Source organism: Eschrichtius robustus, chromosome X (assembly GCF_028021215.1).
Source record: "Eschrichtius robustus isolate mEscRob2 chromosome X, mEscRob2.pri, whole genome shotgun sequence".
In the NCBI taxonomy this organism is placed as follows: domain Eukaryota; kingdom Metazoa; phylum Chordata; class Mammalia; order Artiodactyla; family Eschrichtiidae; genus Eschrichtius; species Eschrichtius robustus.
In genome coordinates, this window is record NC_090845.1 from 46,283,839 (window position 1) to 46,301,335 (window position 17,497).

The following is a 17,497-nucleotide window of genomic DNA, read 5'->3' on the forward strand; positions in this document are numbered from 1 at the left end:
CACCATCCCAAAGGTCTAAAGAAAAACATGAGCTGTCTATACACATATGCACACTCGTACTCCCAGAAATGTTTGATTGGTTGACCAGATTAATTTAATTGCAGTCTTTTTCTCTAGGCTTTGCATCTTCCCTCCCTCCCCAATGTATTAAAGTTTAGCTACTCACCATCACCCTTGGGGTCGCTGAGGGCAGTGGGAGGAATGACTGATGATCGATGACTTCCAAACCAGCATTCCTTGGAAAACCGTCTCCTGCAGTCATCATGCACCTGGAACAACAGGAGAAGAAAGAAAAAACTTGAGTGGGGTGAGAAAAGGATAACATAGATCAGCATTTTGTCCCAATACCAAAATTTAAGTGCTCAGTATTCAAAACTCCCTTTCTGAGATTTGGTGCCATACACATACCCCTGACTCAACCTCTCTTTCCACCCTGAGCCTGCACCATCCCTGAGTGTGACCTCTGAACTCTGTTCCTTTCAAAGGTGGCTTTCAGAAGATACCTATCACAGGCACTGCATAGATGCCAGTCCTAGGGCACAATTTTAGTGGCCTACAGAATGGGGACTTTACTTGCAGTATAAGAGTGCAAATCCTGATAACATGTTGATATGCTTCATTCCTTACAACAACTGTGTGCTGTAGGGAAGACATATTAAGTTTGTTTTAGAAATGAAGAAACCAAAGCTCAGAGAGGTAAAGGATCTTGCTCAAGGTCAAACAACTGGGAAGTGAAAAGACTGAGACTCTGCTGCCTTCCCCACTAATGGCATATTTCCCAGATTTCTGATGTCTTCAAGCATCACTTCCTGGAAAACTACACAGTTCCTAGAAGACATGAATCTGGCCTAATTATGCAAAACAATTAAAAGAGATCCAGAGGACAATCAGAGTCATCTTCTTTTTTATTACAATGTAATTGAGATAAACATTACACTAATTTCAGGTGTACGGCATAATGATTTGATATTTGTATATACTGTGAAATGGTCACCACAATAAGTCTAGTTAACATCCATCACTATACATGGCTACATTTTTTTTCCTTGTGATGAGAACTTTTAAGATTTACTTTCTTTTTAAAATTTTTTTAAAATTTTATATTAGAGTATAATTGATTAACAATGTTGTGTTAATTTCAGGTTATACAGCAAAGTGATTCAGTTATACATATACATGTATCTATTCTTTTTCACATTATTTTCCCATTTAGGTTATTACAGAATATTGAACAGAGTTCCCTGTGCTATACTGTAGGTCCTTGTTGGTTATAAGATTTACTTTCTTAAGGAACCCTAACATCATACTAAAGGAATCCATCAAAACACAAGGAAAGAAACTGGGAGGAGAAGACAAGAACAGAGAAGAACTACAAAAACAACCAGCAAACAATGAACAAAATAGCTATAAGTAAATACCTATCAATAATCACTTTAAATTTAAATGAACTAATGTTCCAATCAGAAGACATAGAGTGGCTGAATGGATACAAAAACAAGGCCGATATATATGCTGCCTGCAAGAAACTCACTTCAGATCTAAAGACACGCACAGACTGAAAGTTATAGGATAGAAAAGGGTATTCAATGCAAACGGAAATTAAAAGAAAGCCACGGTAGCAGTACTTATATCAGAAAAAATAGACTTTAAAGCAAAGACTGTAACAAAACAAGGAAGGACATTAAATTATGATAAAGGGGTCAATCTAACAAGATGATATAACATTTGTAAACATTTATGCACTCAACAGAGGAGCACCTAAATATATAAAGCAAATATTAACAGAAATAACTGAAGAAATAGACAGAAATACAATAATACTCCAGTTACATCAATGGATATATCATCTGACAGAAAATCAATAAAGAAACACTGGCTTTAACACATTAGATGAGATTACCTTAATATATACACATATAGAACATTCCATCAAAAAGCAGCAGAACACACATTCTTTTCAAGTACACATGGAAAATTCTCCAGATACATCACATGTTAGGCCACAAAACAAGTCACATTAAATATAAGAAGATTCAAATCATATTAATCATCTTTTCTGACAACAACACTATGAAACTAGAAATCAACTACAAGAAGAAAACTGGAAAAAAACACAAACACGTGGAGACTAAACAACATGATGCTAAACAACCAATGGTCAGTGAAGAAATCAAAGAAGAAATAAAAATATACCTTGAGACAAATGAAAATGGAAACACAACTGTCCAAAATCTATGGGACATAAGGTTAACAGCTGATCTTTCAGCAGAAACTCTGCAAGCCAGAAGGGAGTGGCAGAACATATTTAAAGTGATGAAGGAGAAAAACCTACAACCAAGATTACTCTACCCAGCAAGGATCTCATTCAGATTTGATGGAGAAATTAAAACCTTTACAGACAAGCAAAAGCTGAGAGAGTTCAGCACCACCAAACCAGCTTTACAACAAATGCTAAAGGAACTTCTCTAGGCAGGAAACACAAAAGAAGGAAAAGACCTACAATAACTAACCCAAAACAATTAAGAAAATGGGAATAGGAACATAAATATCGATAATTACCTTAAATGTAAATGGATGAAATGCTCCCACCAAAAGACAAAGACTCGCTGAATGGATACAAAAACAAGACCCGTATATATGCTGTCTACAAGAGACTCACTTCAGACCCAGGGACACATACAGACTGAAAGTGAGGGGGTGGAAAAAGATATTCCATGCAAATGGAAATCAAAAGAAAGCTGACGTAGCAATTCTCGTATCAGACAAAATAGACTTTAAAATAAAGACTATTACAAGAGACAAAGAAGGACACTACATAATGATCAAGGGATCGATCCAAGAAGAAGATATAACAATTGTAAATATTAATGCACCCAACATAGGAGCACCTCAATACATAAGGCAAATACTAACAGCCATAAAAGGGGAAATCGACAGTAACACAGTCATAGTAGGGGACTTTAACAACCCACTTTCACCAATGGACAGATCATCCAAAATGAAAATAAATAAGGAAACACAAGCTTTAAATGATACATTAAACAAGATGGACTTAATTGATATTTATAGGACATTCCATCCAAAAACAACAGAATACACATTCTTCTCAAGTGCTCATGGAACATCCTCCAGGATAGATCATATCTTGGGTCACAAATCAAGCCTTGGTAAATTTAAGAAAACTGAAATCGTATCAAGTATCTTTTCCGACCACAACGCTATGAGACTAGATATCAATTACAGGAAAAGATCTGTAAAAAATACAAACACATGGAGGCTACACAATACACTACTTAATAACGAAGTGATCACTGAAGAAATCAAAGGGGAAATCAAAAAATACCTAGAAACAAATGACAATGGAGATACGACGACCCAAATCCTATGGGACGCAGCAAAAGCAGTGCTAAGAGGGAAGTTTATAGCAATACAATCCTACCTTAAGAAACAGGAAACATCTCAAATAAACAACCTAACCTTGCACCTAAGGCAATTAGAGAAAGAAGAACAAAAAAACCCCAAAGTTAGCAGAAGCAAAATCTATGGGACAAAGCAAAAGTAGTCCTAAGAGGGAAGCTCATACTGATACAGGCCTACCTCAAGAAACAAAAATCTCAAATAAAGAATCTAAATATACATTTAAAGGAACTACAAAAAGAAGAATAAGCAAAGACCAAAGTTAGAAGAAGGAAAAAAATAATAGATCATAGAGGAAATAAATGAAATTGAGACAAAAAATACAAGAGATCAATGAAAGTAAGAGTTGGTCTTTTGAAAAGATGAACAAAATCAAGAAACTTACTTAGCCAGGCTCATCAAGAAAAAAAGAGATTACCTAAATAAGTAGAATCAGAAATTAAAGAGGAAAAATTACAACTTGACACCACAGAAATACAAAGGATCATAAGAGAATACTATGAACAATTATATGTCAACAAATTAAACAACCTAGAAGAAATGGAAAAATTTCTAGATCATATAATCTTCCAATACTGAATCATGAAGAAATAGAAAATCTGAATAGGCTGATTATTAGTAATGAAATTGAATCAGTAATCAAAAAAATCCCCCAAAACAAAAGTCAAGGTCCAGATGGCTTCACAGGTGAATTCTACCAAATATCTAAAAAGACTTAATATCTATCACTTTCAAATTATTGCAAAAAATGAAGACAAAGGAATACTTCCAAACTCATTCTACAAGGCCACCATTACCCTGATACCAAAACCAGACAAAAACACTGCAAGAAAGAAAATTACAGGCCAATATCTTTGATAAATATAGATACAAAAATCCTCAACAAAATATTAGCAAACCAAACTTAAAAATACATTAAAAGACTTATACACCATGATCAAGTGGGATTCATTCCAGAGATGTGAGGATGTTTTAACATCCATAAATCAATAAATGTGATATGCCAAACTAACAAAAGGAAGGATAAAAATCACATGATCATCTCAATAGATGCAGAAAAACATTTGATAAAATTCAATATCAGTTTATGATCAAAAATTCTTAACAAAGTGGGTATAGAGGGAACATACCTCAACATAATAAAAGGCCGTATATGACAAACTTGCTGTTAACATTATATTCAATGTGAAAAGCGGAAAGCTTTTTTTTTTAAGATTAGGAATGAGACAAGGATGCCCACTCTTGCCACTTTCATTCAACATAGTATTGGAAGTCCTAGCCACAGCAATGAGGCAAGAAAAAGAAATAAAAAGCATCTAAACCAGAAAGTCAGAAGTAAAACAATCACTATTTTCAGATGACAGAATACTATATAGAGAAAACACCAGACACTCCACCAAAAATCTATTAAAGCTAATGAATGAATTCAGAAACTTGCAGATACAAAATTAATATACAGGACTTCCCTGGTGGCACAGTGGTTAAGAATCCGCCTGCCAATGCAGGGGACAGGGTTTCTAGCCCTGGTCCAGGAAGATCCCACATGCCGCGGAGCAACTAAGCCCGTGAGCCACAACTACTGAGCCCTTGTGCCACAACTACTGAAGCCTGCATACCTAAAGCCCATATTCCACAACAAGAAAAGCCACCACAATGAGAAGCTTGAGCACCTCAACGAAGAATAGCCCCCACTCACTGCAACTAGAGAAAGCCTGGGTGCAGCAATGAAGACCCAATGCAGCCAAAAATAAATAAATTTATTAAAAAAATTAATATACAGAAACCTGTTGCATTTCTATACAATAATGATGAACCATCAGAAAGAGAAATGAAGGAAACAATCCCGTTTATAATTGTATCAAAAATAATAAAATACCTAGGAATAAATTTAATCAAGGAGGTAAAAGACCTGTAGCCTCAAAACAATGACAATGATTAAAGAAATTGAAGATAACACACCAAAAAATTGGAAAATATGCCACGCTCATGGATTGGATGATTCAATATCATTAAAATGTCCATACTACCAAAAGAAATCAACAGATTCAATGCAATCCCTATCAAAGTACCAGTGGCATTTTTCACAGAACTAGAAAAAATAAATATAATTTTTAATGAAAACACAAAAGACTCCTAATAGCCAAAGTAATCTTGAGAGAGAAGAACAAAACTACAGGTGTCACACTCCCATCCTTGAAAGTATACCACATAGCTATAGAATTCAAAACAGTATGGTACTGGCACAAAAACAAGATGCATAGATTAATGGAACAGAACAGAGAGTCCAGAAATAAATCCACACTCATACAATCAATTAATCTATAACAAAGAAAGAAAGACTACAATGGAGGAAAGACAGTCTCTTCAATAAATTGTGCTGGGAAAACTGGACAGCTACATGTAAAAAAATGAAATTACAACATTCTTTAACACCATACACAAAAATAAACTCAAAATGGATTAAAGACCTAAATGTGAGACTGGACACTATAAAAGTTTTAGAGGATCAATGGTGAAAAACTGAAACCATTTTCACTAATATCAGGAACAAGATAAGGTTGCCCACTCTCACCATTATTATTCAACATAGTTTTGGAAGTTTTATCCACAGCAATCAGAGAAGAAAAAGAAATAAAAGGAATCTAAATCGGAAAAGAAGAAGTAAAACTGTCACTGTTTGCAGATGACATGATACTACACAGAGAGAATCCTAAAGATGCTACCAGAAAACTAGTAGAGCTAATCAATGAATTTGGTAAAGTAGCAGGATACAAAATTAATGCACAGAAATCTCTTGCATTCCTATACACTAATGATGAAAAATCTGAAAGAGAAATTAAGGAAACACTCCCATTTACCATTGCAACAAAAAGAATAAAATACCTCGGAATAAACTTACCTAAGGAGACAAAAGACCTGTATGCAGAAATCTATAAGACACTGATGAAAGAAATTAAAGATGATACAAACAGATGGAGAGATATACCATGTTCTTGGATTGGAAGAATCAACATTGTGAAAATGACTATACACCCCAAAGCAATCTACAGATTCAATGCAATCCCTATCAAACTACCAATGGCATTTGTCACAGAATTAGAACAAAAAATTTCACAATTTGTATGGAAACACAAAAGACCCCGAATAGACAAAGCAATCTTGAGAAAGAAAAACGGAGCTGGAGGAATCAGGCTCCCTGACTTCAGACTATACTACAAAGCTACAGTAATCAAGACAGTATGGTACTGGCACAAAAACAGAAATATAGATCAATGGAACAGGATAGAAAGCCCAGAGATAAACCCATGCACATATGGTCACCTTATCTTTGATAAAGGAGGCGAGAATATACAATGGAGAAAAGACAGCCTCTTCAACAAGTGGTGCTGGGAAAACTGGACAGCTACATGTAAAAGAATGAAATTAGAACACTCCTTAACACCATACACAAAAATAAACTCCAAATGGATTAAAGTCCTAAAGGTAAGGGCAGACACTATAAAACTCTTAGAGGAAAACATAGGCAGAACACTCTATGACATACATCATAACAAGATTGTTTTTGACCCACCTCCTAGAGAAGCGGAAATAAAAACAAAAATAAAGAAATGGGACCTAATGAAACTTAAAAGCTTTTGCACAGCAAAAGCCACCATAAACAAGATGAAAAGACAACCCTCAGAATGGGAGAAAATATTTGCAATCGAAGCAACTGACAAAGGGTTAATTTCCAAAATTTACAAGCGTCTCATGCAGCTCAATATAAAAAAAAACCAACCCAATCCAAAAATGGGCAGAAGACCTAAATAGACATTTCTCCAAAGAAGATATACAGATTGCCAACAAACACATGAAGGATGTTCAACATCACTAATCATTAGAGAAATGCAATTCAAAACTACAATGAGGTATCACCTCACACCAGTCAGAATGGTCATCATCAAAAAATGTACAAACAGTAAATGCTGGAGAGGGTGTGGAGAAAAGGGAACCCTCTTGCACTGTTGGTGGGAATGTAAATTGATACAGCCACTATGCAGAACAGTATGGAGGTTCCTTAAAAAACTAAAAATAGAACTACCATCTGACCCAGCAATCCCACTACTGGGCATATACCCTGAGAAAACCATCATTCAAAAAGAGTCATGCACCACAATGTTCATTGCCGCTCTATTTACAATAGCCAGGACATGGAAGCAACCTAAGTGTCCATCGACAGATGAGTGGATAAAGAAGATGTGGCACATATATACAATGGAATATTACTCAGCCATAAAAAGAAACAAAATTGAGTTATTTTTAGTGAGGTGGATGGATCTAGAATCTGTCATACAGAGTGAAGTAAATCAGAAACAGAAAAACAAATACTGTATGCTAACACATATATATGGAATCAGAAAAAAAAAAGGTTCTGAAGAACCTAGGGGCAGGACAGGAATAAAGACGCAGACATAGAGAATGGACTTGAGGACACGGGGGAGGGGGTAAGCTGGGATGAAGTGAGAGGGTGGCATGGACATATATACACTACCAAATGTAAAATAGATAGCTAGTGGGAAGCAGTCACATAGCACAGAGAAATCAGCTCGGTGCTTTGTGACTACCTAGAGAGGTGGGATAGGGACGGTGGGAGGGAGACTCAAGAGGGAGGTGATATGGAGATATATGTATACGTATAGCTGATTCACTTTGTTATACAGCAGAAACTAACACAACATTGTAAAGTAATTATACTCCAATAAAGATGTTAAAAAAATAAAAATACAACTAAAAAACAACCAAAACTCTTAGAGGAAAACATAGGCAGAACACTCTTTGACATAAATTGCAGCAATATCTTTTTCTAGCTGTCTCCCAGAGTAATGGAAATAAAATCAAAAATAAAGAAATGGGCCCTAATTAAACTCAAAAGCTTTTGCACAGCAAAAGAAACCATAGGCAAGATGAAATGAAAACCCACAGAATGGGAGAAAATACTTGCAAACAATGCAACTGACAAGGGATTACTCTCCAAAATTTACAAACAGCTCATGAGCTCAATTGAAAAATGGGCAGAAGACCTAAATAGACATTTCCCCAAAGAATACATACAGGCGGCCAAGAGGCATATGAAAAGATGCTCAACATTGATAATTATTAGGGAAATGTAAATCAAAACTACAATGAGATATCACCTCACACCAGTCAGATTGGGCATTATCAAAAAATCTACAAACAATAAATGTTGGAGAGGGTGTGGAGAAACGGGAACCCTCTTACACTTTTTGTGGGAATGTAAATTGGTACACCCACTACAGAGAACAGTATGGAGGTTTCTTAGAAAACTAAAAATAGAGCTGCCCTATGACCCAGCAATTCCACTCCTGGGCATATACCCAGAGAAAACCATAATTCAAAAAGATACATGCACCCCAATGTTCATTGCAGCACTGTTTACAATAGCCAAGACATGGAAGCGACCTAAATGTATATTGATTTTGAATCCTACAACTTTACTGAATTTTTTTTATTAGGCTAACAGTTTTTTGGTGGAGTCTTTATGGTTTTCTATATATAATATTGTGTCATCAACAGTCGGGAGTGGTCAAGATGGCAGAGAAGGAACACCCTGAGCTCGCCTCCTCGAATAGGCACACCAGAAATTACAACTATTTACAGAGCAATTATTGATGAGAAAGACCAGAAGATTAGCATGAAAGTGTTACAATTAAAGAGATAAAGAAGGAACCACAATGAGATGGGTAGGGGAGTGGAGACGCAGTACAGTCGAGAGCCATATCCCTGTGTGGGCAACCCACAAATGGGAGGATAATTACAATTGTAGAGGTTCTCCCCAAAGAGCAAAGGGCCTCAGCCCCTCACTGGGCTCCCAAGCCCAGGGGTCATGCAGCAGGAAGACAAGCCCCCAGACAGTTTGGCTTTGAAGGCCAGCAGCAATTATTTTGGGGAGAGCCAGAGGAATGTGGGGAAAGAGACTCCACTCTTAAAGGGTGCACATAAAATCTCACATGCTCTGGGAACGAAGGCAGAAGTGGTAGTTTGAAAGCATCCTGGGTCGGATCCACCTGCTGATCTTAGAGAGCCTCCCAGAGAGGGTCAACTGGAACTCACGCTGGGGACATAGACACTGGCAGCACCCATTATTGGGAGTGTGTTATACCACATGGACACTGGTGCTGGCAAGGACAATTTTGGCATCTTCCCTCCAGCTTATTAGCACAGAGACCTAGCTCCAACTGTCAGCCTCTTGGCACCAGTACTGAGATGCCTCAGAAGAAGTAGCTAGTCAGGCATGGACACAGCCCCACCCAAAAGCAGGGGGGCTGCGTTAAGACCTCCTGAGCCCACAGCCACCCTGTGATCCAACCCTTACATCAGAGGGCCCAGGACCCGGCCCCACACACCAGTGCACTGGACCTAGCCAGTGGACCCCATAGGGGCCCTCACAGCTAGCCATAGGGACCCAGTCTCACCACCAGTGGACCAGCACCAACTCCAGGAAAATCAGGGCCCTGCATCCAGAGACCCCAGAACTGGCCCTTCAAATCAGTGGGCCAGCACTAGCACTGGGAACAGCCTCACCAACCAGTGGGAACACACCAGCCCCAGGACACCCTGGGCCCCAACTCTGCTCAACAAGGAGGTCGACACACCAAATCCAGGACCCCCAAGGCCCTGCAGCCAGAGACCCTGGGACATGGATATACCAAACAGTGAACTGGCACTAGCCCCAGAATGCCTTGAGCCTCAGCCCTGCTCACCAGCAGACCAACACCAGCTCTGAGACACCTTGGACCCCTCAGACAATCACGCTGGGATACAGCCACACTCAGCACACTGACACCAGCTTTGGGACACCCCAGATGCTGCAGTCAGCTGTGTCAGGAAGCATCCCTGCCTACTAGCAAGCCAACACTAGACCAAGGACCACTGGTCCTGCAACCTACCACCACAGAACCCAGCTTTGCTGACCAGCAGGTCAGCACTAGCCCTGCCCCCCCCCCAAAATGGTTTGATAGCCAGCTGCTCATGACCTGGTCCCACCCACCTGCAACTGGCAGTCTGCACACAAGGTGAGGCCTGGCAACCAACCAGACCAGGTGCCAACCAGCCTACCAGACCACCCACAGCAGTCAGCCCACCGCAACAGAAAGACCCATGAAGCCCACATAGGGGACAACACTAAAGCATATAGTTCTGGTGACCAGAGCAGAGTGCACTGCTGGGACACATAAGATGTCTCCTACAAAAGGTCACTTCTCCAAGGCCGGGAAATATAACCAACCTACGAATACATAGAAATAAAAACAGCAAATTAGGCAAAATAAGGTGACAGAGGAACATGTTCCAAATGAAGGAACAAGATAAAATCCAGGAAAAAGAACTAAATGAGGTGGAGGTAAGCAACCTACCCAATAAAGAGTTCAAGGTAATGACATAAAGATGTTCAACGAACTCAGGAAAAGATTGGATGAACAGAGTGAGAAGTTAGAAGTATTCAACAAAGAGTTACACAACATAGAGAAGAACCAAACAGAGATGAAGAAGAAAACAATAACTGAAATAAAAAATACACTAGAAGGAATCAGCAGTAGCTAGAGTGATACAGAGGAACATATCAGCAATTTGGAAGACAGAGGAGTGGAAATCACTGAAGCTGAACAGAATAAAGAAAAACAAATAAAAAGAAATGAGGACAGTTTAAGAAACCTCTGAAACAACATCAAGTGTAGTAACATTCACATTATAGGGGTCTCAGCAGGAAAAGAGAGAGAGAAAGAGGCAAAGAACTTATCTGAAGACATAATAGCTGAAAACTTCCCTAACCTGGGAAAGGAAACAAATATCCAAGCTGAGGATTCACAGAGAATCCCAAACAAGCTTGACCCCAAGAGGACCACACCAAGACACATTGTAATTAAAATGGAAAAATTAAAGATAAGAGGGAATATTAAAAGCAGCAAGAGAAAAGCAACAAGTTATGTACAAGGGAACTCCCATAAGGCTATCAGCTGACTTTTCAGCAGAAACTGCAGGCCAGAAGGGAGTGGCACAATATGTTTAAAGTGATGAAAGGAGGAAACCTACAACCAAGAATATTCTACCTGGCCAGGATTTTATTTGGATTTGATGGAGAGATCAAAAGGGTTACAGATAAGCAAAAGCTAAGAGTTCAGCATCACAAAACCACCTTTATAAGAAACATTGAAGGGACTTCTGCAAGCAGACAAGGCCACAACTAGAGATACGAAAATCACAAAAAGAAAAATCTCATTGGTAAAGGCAAATATATAGTAAAGGTAGTATTAATGATGTATAAGGGTAGTAGGAAGGTTAAAAGACAAAAGTAGGGAAACCATACATATCCACAATAAGCAGTTAAGGGATAAACAAAACAAAACTGTAAAATCTGATGTCAAAAAGAGCAAAGTTGGAGGGGGGAATGCAGGGTTGTTAAAATGCATTTGAGCTTAAGAGGTCAAAACCAAAATAATTTTATATATATATATATATATATATATATATATATATATATATATATATATATATATATATATATATATATATATATATATAAAATACACACACACACACACACACACACAAACACACACACACAGCTATATCTAAACCTCATGGTACCCTCAAACCAAAAATCTATAATAGATACATACAAAAAAGAGAAAGGAATCCAAACATAACACTAAAGGTAGTCTTCAAATCACAACGGAAGGGAGCAAAAGAAGAATAAAGGAACAAAAAGAACTACAAAAAACAACCCTAAAACAATTAACAAAATAGCAATAAGTACATACCTATCAATAATCACTTTATATTTAAATGGACTAAATGCTCCAAACAGAATATACAGAGTGGCTGAAGGGATACAAAAACAAGGCCCATATATATGCACCTACAAGAAACTCACTTCAGATCTAAAGACACACACAGACTGAAAGTGAGAGGATGGAAAAGACTATCCAATGCAAATGAAAATTAAAAGAAAGCCAGTCGTGCAGCGCGATGAGGAGTGGCCCCCGCTTGCCACAACTGGAGAAAGCCCTTGCACAGAAGCGAAGACCCAACACAGCCATAAATAAATAAATAAATAAATAAATAAATAGTAAGAGAATATTATAAAAAAAAAGAAAAAGAAAAGAGCCTCAAATTGATCAGCCCTCAGTGGCCAATTATTCAGTGGGTCTGGCTCACTTTAAAAAAAAAAAAAAAAAAAAAAAGAAAGCCAGGGTATCAATACTTATATCAGACAAAATAGAGTTTACAACAAAGACTGTAACAAGAGACAAAGAAGGACATTATGTAATGATATAGGGATCAATCCAAGAAGAAGATACAATACTTGAAAATATATATACACTCAACATAAGAGCAAATAAATACATGAAGCAAATATTAGCAGGCATGAAGGGAGAAATTTACAGTAACATAATGATAGGAGGGGTTTTTAACAACCCACTTACATCAATGAAGAGATCATCCAGATAGAAAATAGAAAACCAGTAAGGAAATGCTGTCCTTAACACATCAGGCAAAATGGATATATATATATATATATATATATATATATATATATATAAATTCCATTCAAAAGCAGCAGAAAATAAATTATTTTCAACTGCACATGGAAAATTCTCCAGAATAGATCACATGTTAGACTGAAAAAGAAATCTCAGTAAATTTAAGAAAATTGAAATTATATCAAACATCTTTTCCGACCACAATACTATGAGACTAGAAATCAACTATGAGAAAAAACTGCAAAATACATAAACATGTGGAAGCTAAATATTATACTATTAAACGACCAAAGGATCACTGAAGAAATCAGAGAGGAAATTAAAAAATACCTGGAGACAAATGAAAATGAAAACACAATGAACCAAAAATCTATGGGATGCAGCACAAGCAGTTCTAAGGGTGAAGTTTATAGTGATACAAGGCTACCCCAGGAAACAGGAAAAATCTCATATAAACAATCTAACTTTACACCTAAAGGAACTAGAAAAATAAAAACAAACATAACCCAAAGTTAGTAGAAGGACATAAATGAGAAAGATCAGAGAAGAAATAAATGAAATAGAGACTAAAAAATGGAAAAGATCAATGAAACTAAGAGCTGGTTCTTTTAAAAGATAAAATTGATAAACCTTTATCCAGACTCATAAAGAAAAGGAGAGGGTCCAAGTAGATAAAATCAGAAATGAAAAAGGAGAATTTACAACTGACAGCACAGAAATACAAAGGATCATAAGAGACTCCTATGAACAATTATATGACAATGTAGAAGAAATGGACAAATTCCTAGAAACGTACAATCTCCCAAGACTGAACCAGGAAGAAATAGAAAATATGAATAGACCACTTACTAGTAATGAAATTGAATCAGTAATAAAACATTACTCTTAACAAAAAAAAAGTTCAGGACCAGATGGCTTCACAAGTGAATTCTACCAAACATTTAGAGAAGAGTTAACACCTATATTCTCAAACTATTCCAAAATATTGAAGAAGAAGGAACACTCCCAAATTCATTCTATAAGGCCCCCATTACCCTGATACCAAAACCAGACAAAACACTACAAAAAAGAAAATCATGGGCCAATATCTTTGATGAACGTAGGTGCAAAAAGCCTCAACCAAATATTAGAAAACCAAATCTTACAATACATAAAAAGGATCATACATGACAATAAATTTGTATTCATTCCAGGGTCACAAGGGTGCTTCAACATATGCAAATCAATCAATGTGTTACAGCACATTAACAAAAAGAAAGACAAATACCACATGATCATCTCAATAGATGCATAAAAAGCATTTGACAAAATTCAACATAATTCTCATCAAAGTGGGTATAGAGGGAACATATCTCAATATAATAAAGGCTGTTTACAACAAACTCACAGCAAACATAATACTCAATGGAGAAAAGCTGAAAGCCTTCCTGCCAAATTCAGGAATAAGACAAGTATGGCCACTCTCATCACTTCTATTTATCATAGTATTAGAAGTTCTGGCCACAGCAATGAGACAAGAAAAAGAAATAAAACGTATCCAGATTGGAAGGGAAGGGGTAAAACTGTCATTATTTGCAGATGACATTATACTCTATATGGAGAACACTAACGTCTCCACACAAAAACTATTAAACTAATAATTGATTTCAGCAAAGTACTAGGATATGAGATTAATACACAGAAATCTGTTGCATTTCTATACACTAATAATGAAATAGTAGAAAGAGAAAGCAAAAAAAAATCTTGTTTAAAATAGTATCAAAAAATACCTAGGAATAGAGTTAACCAAGGAGGTGAAAGACCTATAGCATGAAAACTATAAAATTTTGACAAAGGAAGTTAAAGATGATTCAAAGAAATGGAAAGATATCACTTGCTCTTGGAATGGAAGAACTAATATTGCTAAACTGGCCATACTACCCAAAGCAATCTACAGATTTCATGCAATCCCTATCAAAATACCCATGACATTTTTCACAGAACTAGAACAAATAATCCTAAAATTTATATGGAACTACAAAAGACCCAGAATTACCAAAGCAATCTTGGGAAAGAACTAGAAAGCTGGAGGAATCACAATCCCTAACTTCAGATCTTACTACAAAGCAACAGCAATCAAAAGAGTATAGTACTGTCACTAAAACAGACACATAGATCAATGGAACAAAATAGAGAGCCCAGAAATAAATCCATGCACATATGGTCAATTAATCTATGACAAAGGAGGCAAGAATATACAATGGAGAAAAGAGAGTCTCTTCAACAAGTGGTGTTGGGAAAACTGGACAGCTACATGTAAAACAATGAAATTAGAACATTCCCTCAAACTATATAGAAAAATAAACTCAAAATGGTTTAAAGACCTAAATGTTAGGACACGACACCATAAAACTCCTAGAAGAGAACATAGGCAAAACATTCTTTGACATAAATCATAGCAATATTTTCTTAGATCAGTCTCCCAGGGCAAAAGAAATAATAGGAAAAATAAACAAATGGAACCTAATCAAACTTAAAAGCTTTCGCACAACAATGAAAACCACCAACAAAACTAAAAGATAACCTATGGAATGGGAGAAAATATTTGCAAATGATGTGGCTGAGAAGTGGTTAATATGCAATATATACAAACAGCCCATACAACTCAATATTGAAAAACCAAACAACCCAATCAAAAAATGGGCAGAAAATCCAAATAGACATTTTCCAAAGAAGAAATACAGATGGCTAAGAGGCACAAGAAAAGATGATCAACGTCACTAATTATTAGAGAAATGCAAATCAAAACTACAATGAGGTATCTCTTCACACTGGTCAGAATGGTTATCATCAAAAGGTCTACAAATAATAGACACTGGAGAGGATTAAGAGAAAAGGGAACCCTTTACTCTGTCGGTGGGAATGTAAATTGGTACAATCACTATGGAAAACAGTATGGAGGTTCCTTAAAAAACTAAACCTAGAACTACCATATGATCCAGCATTTCTTCTCCTGGGTATATATCTGGAAAAAATGAAAACTCTAATTTGATAAGATACATGCACCCCAACGTCCATAGCAGCAGTATTTACAATAGCCAAGACATGGAAGCAACCCAAGTGCCCATCAAAAGATGATTGGCTTAAGAAGGTGTGATATATATACACGATGGAATATTAGCCATAAAAAAGAATGAAATCTTGCCATTTGCAGCAAAGTGAATGGACCTAGAGAATATTATACTCAGTGAAATAAGTCAGAGAAAGACATATACTATATGATATCGCTCTTATGTGGAATCTAAAAAAGAATACAAGTGAATCTATATACAAAACAGAAGCAGACTCACAGACATAGAAAACAAATGGGTTATCAAAGGGGAGAGGAAGAAGGGGAGGGACAAATTAGGAGTATGGGAATAACAGATACAAAGTACTATACATAAAAGAGATAAGCAACAAGGATTTACTGTATGGCACAGGGAATTATATCCAATGTCTTGTAAAAACCTATAATGGAATATAATCTGCAAAAAAATTGAATCATTATACTATACACCTGAAACTAATACAATATTGAAAATCAACTATACTTTGATTAAAAAATGAAACAAAAGACTACAAAATGTGTAGATGAGGATGAGAAGAAATTGAAAACCTTAGAATGAAATATTATTCAGCCATAAAAAGGAATGAAGTATTACATTCATTCTTATAACATGGATGAATCTTGAAAACATTAAGCTAAATGAAAGCAGCAGTCAAAAAAGGCCCCTATTGTATGATTTCATTTATATGAAATGTCCAGAATAGGCAAATCCTGAGACAAAATGTAGATTAGTGGTTTCCAGAGCCTGCAAGGAAGGGTCCTGGGGAGTGACTGCCAATGGGTACGTGGTTTCTTTTGGGGGTGATGAACATGTTCTAAAATTGATTGCAGTGATGATTGCACAACACTGTGATATACTAAAAACAACTGAATGTACACTTTAAATGGGTGAATTGTGTGGCATGTGAATTATGTCTCAATAAAGATGTTAAAGAATTTTAAAAAACCCTCAACAAAATATTGCATTATTAAAAGGACCATACACCAAGATCAAGTGGTATTTATTCCAGGGGTGTAAAGATGATTCAACATCTGCAAAAAAATCAATGTGATACACTGTATTAAACTGAAGAATAAAAATCATATGATAATCTCAATAGATGCTTTAAAAAGCTTTTGACAAAATTCAACATTAATTTATGATAAAACTCTCCAGAAAGTGGGAATAGAGGGAACAATCCTCAACCTAATAAAGGCCATATATGACAAACCCACAGCTGACATCATACTCAATGTGAAAAGCTGAAAGCATTTTCTCTGAGACCAGGAACAAGACAAGGAATCCCACTCTCGCTGCTTTTGTTCAACATGATATTGGAAGTCCTATCCACAGCAAACAGAGAAAAAAAGTAATAAAAGGGATCCAAATTGGAAAGGAAGATGTAAAACTGTCACTGTTTGCAGATGACATGGTACTATACATAGAAAACCCTAAAGTTGCCATGAAAACACT

The 17,497-nt window shown here is 36.5% G+C and overlaps 1 protein-coding gene across 1 annotated transcript in view; it reads right to left on the reverse strand.

Annotated features, from left to right (window-relative positions):
* Nucleotides 1-17,497, reverse strand: part of DGKK (diacylglycerol kinase kappa) — a 158,806-nt gene that overhangs the window by 41,694 nt on the left and 99,615 nt on the right. The window contains 1 exon segment of the mRNA XM_068533990.1: nucleotides 167-269. Coding sequence (XP_068390091.1) covers nucleotides 167-269 — 103 coding nt within the window.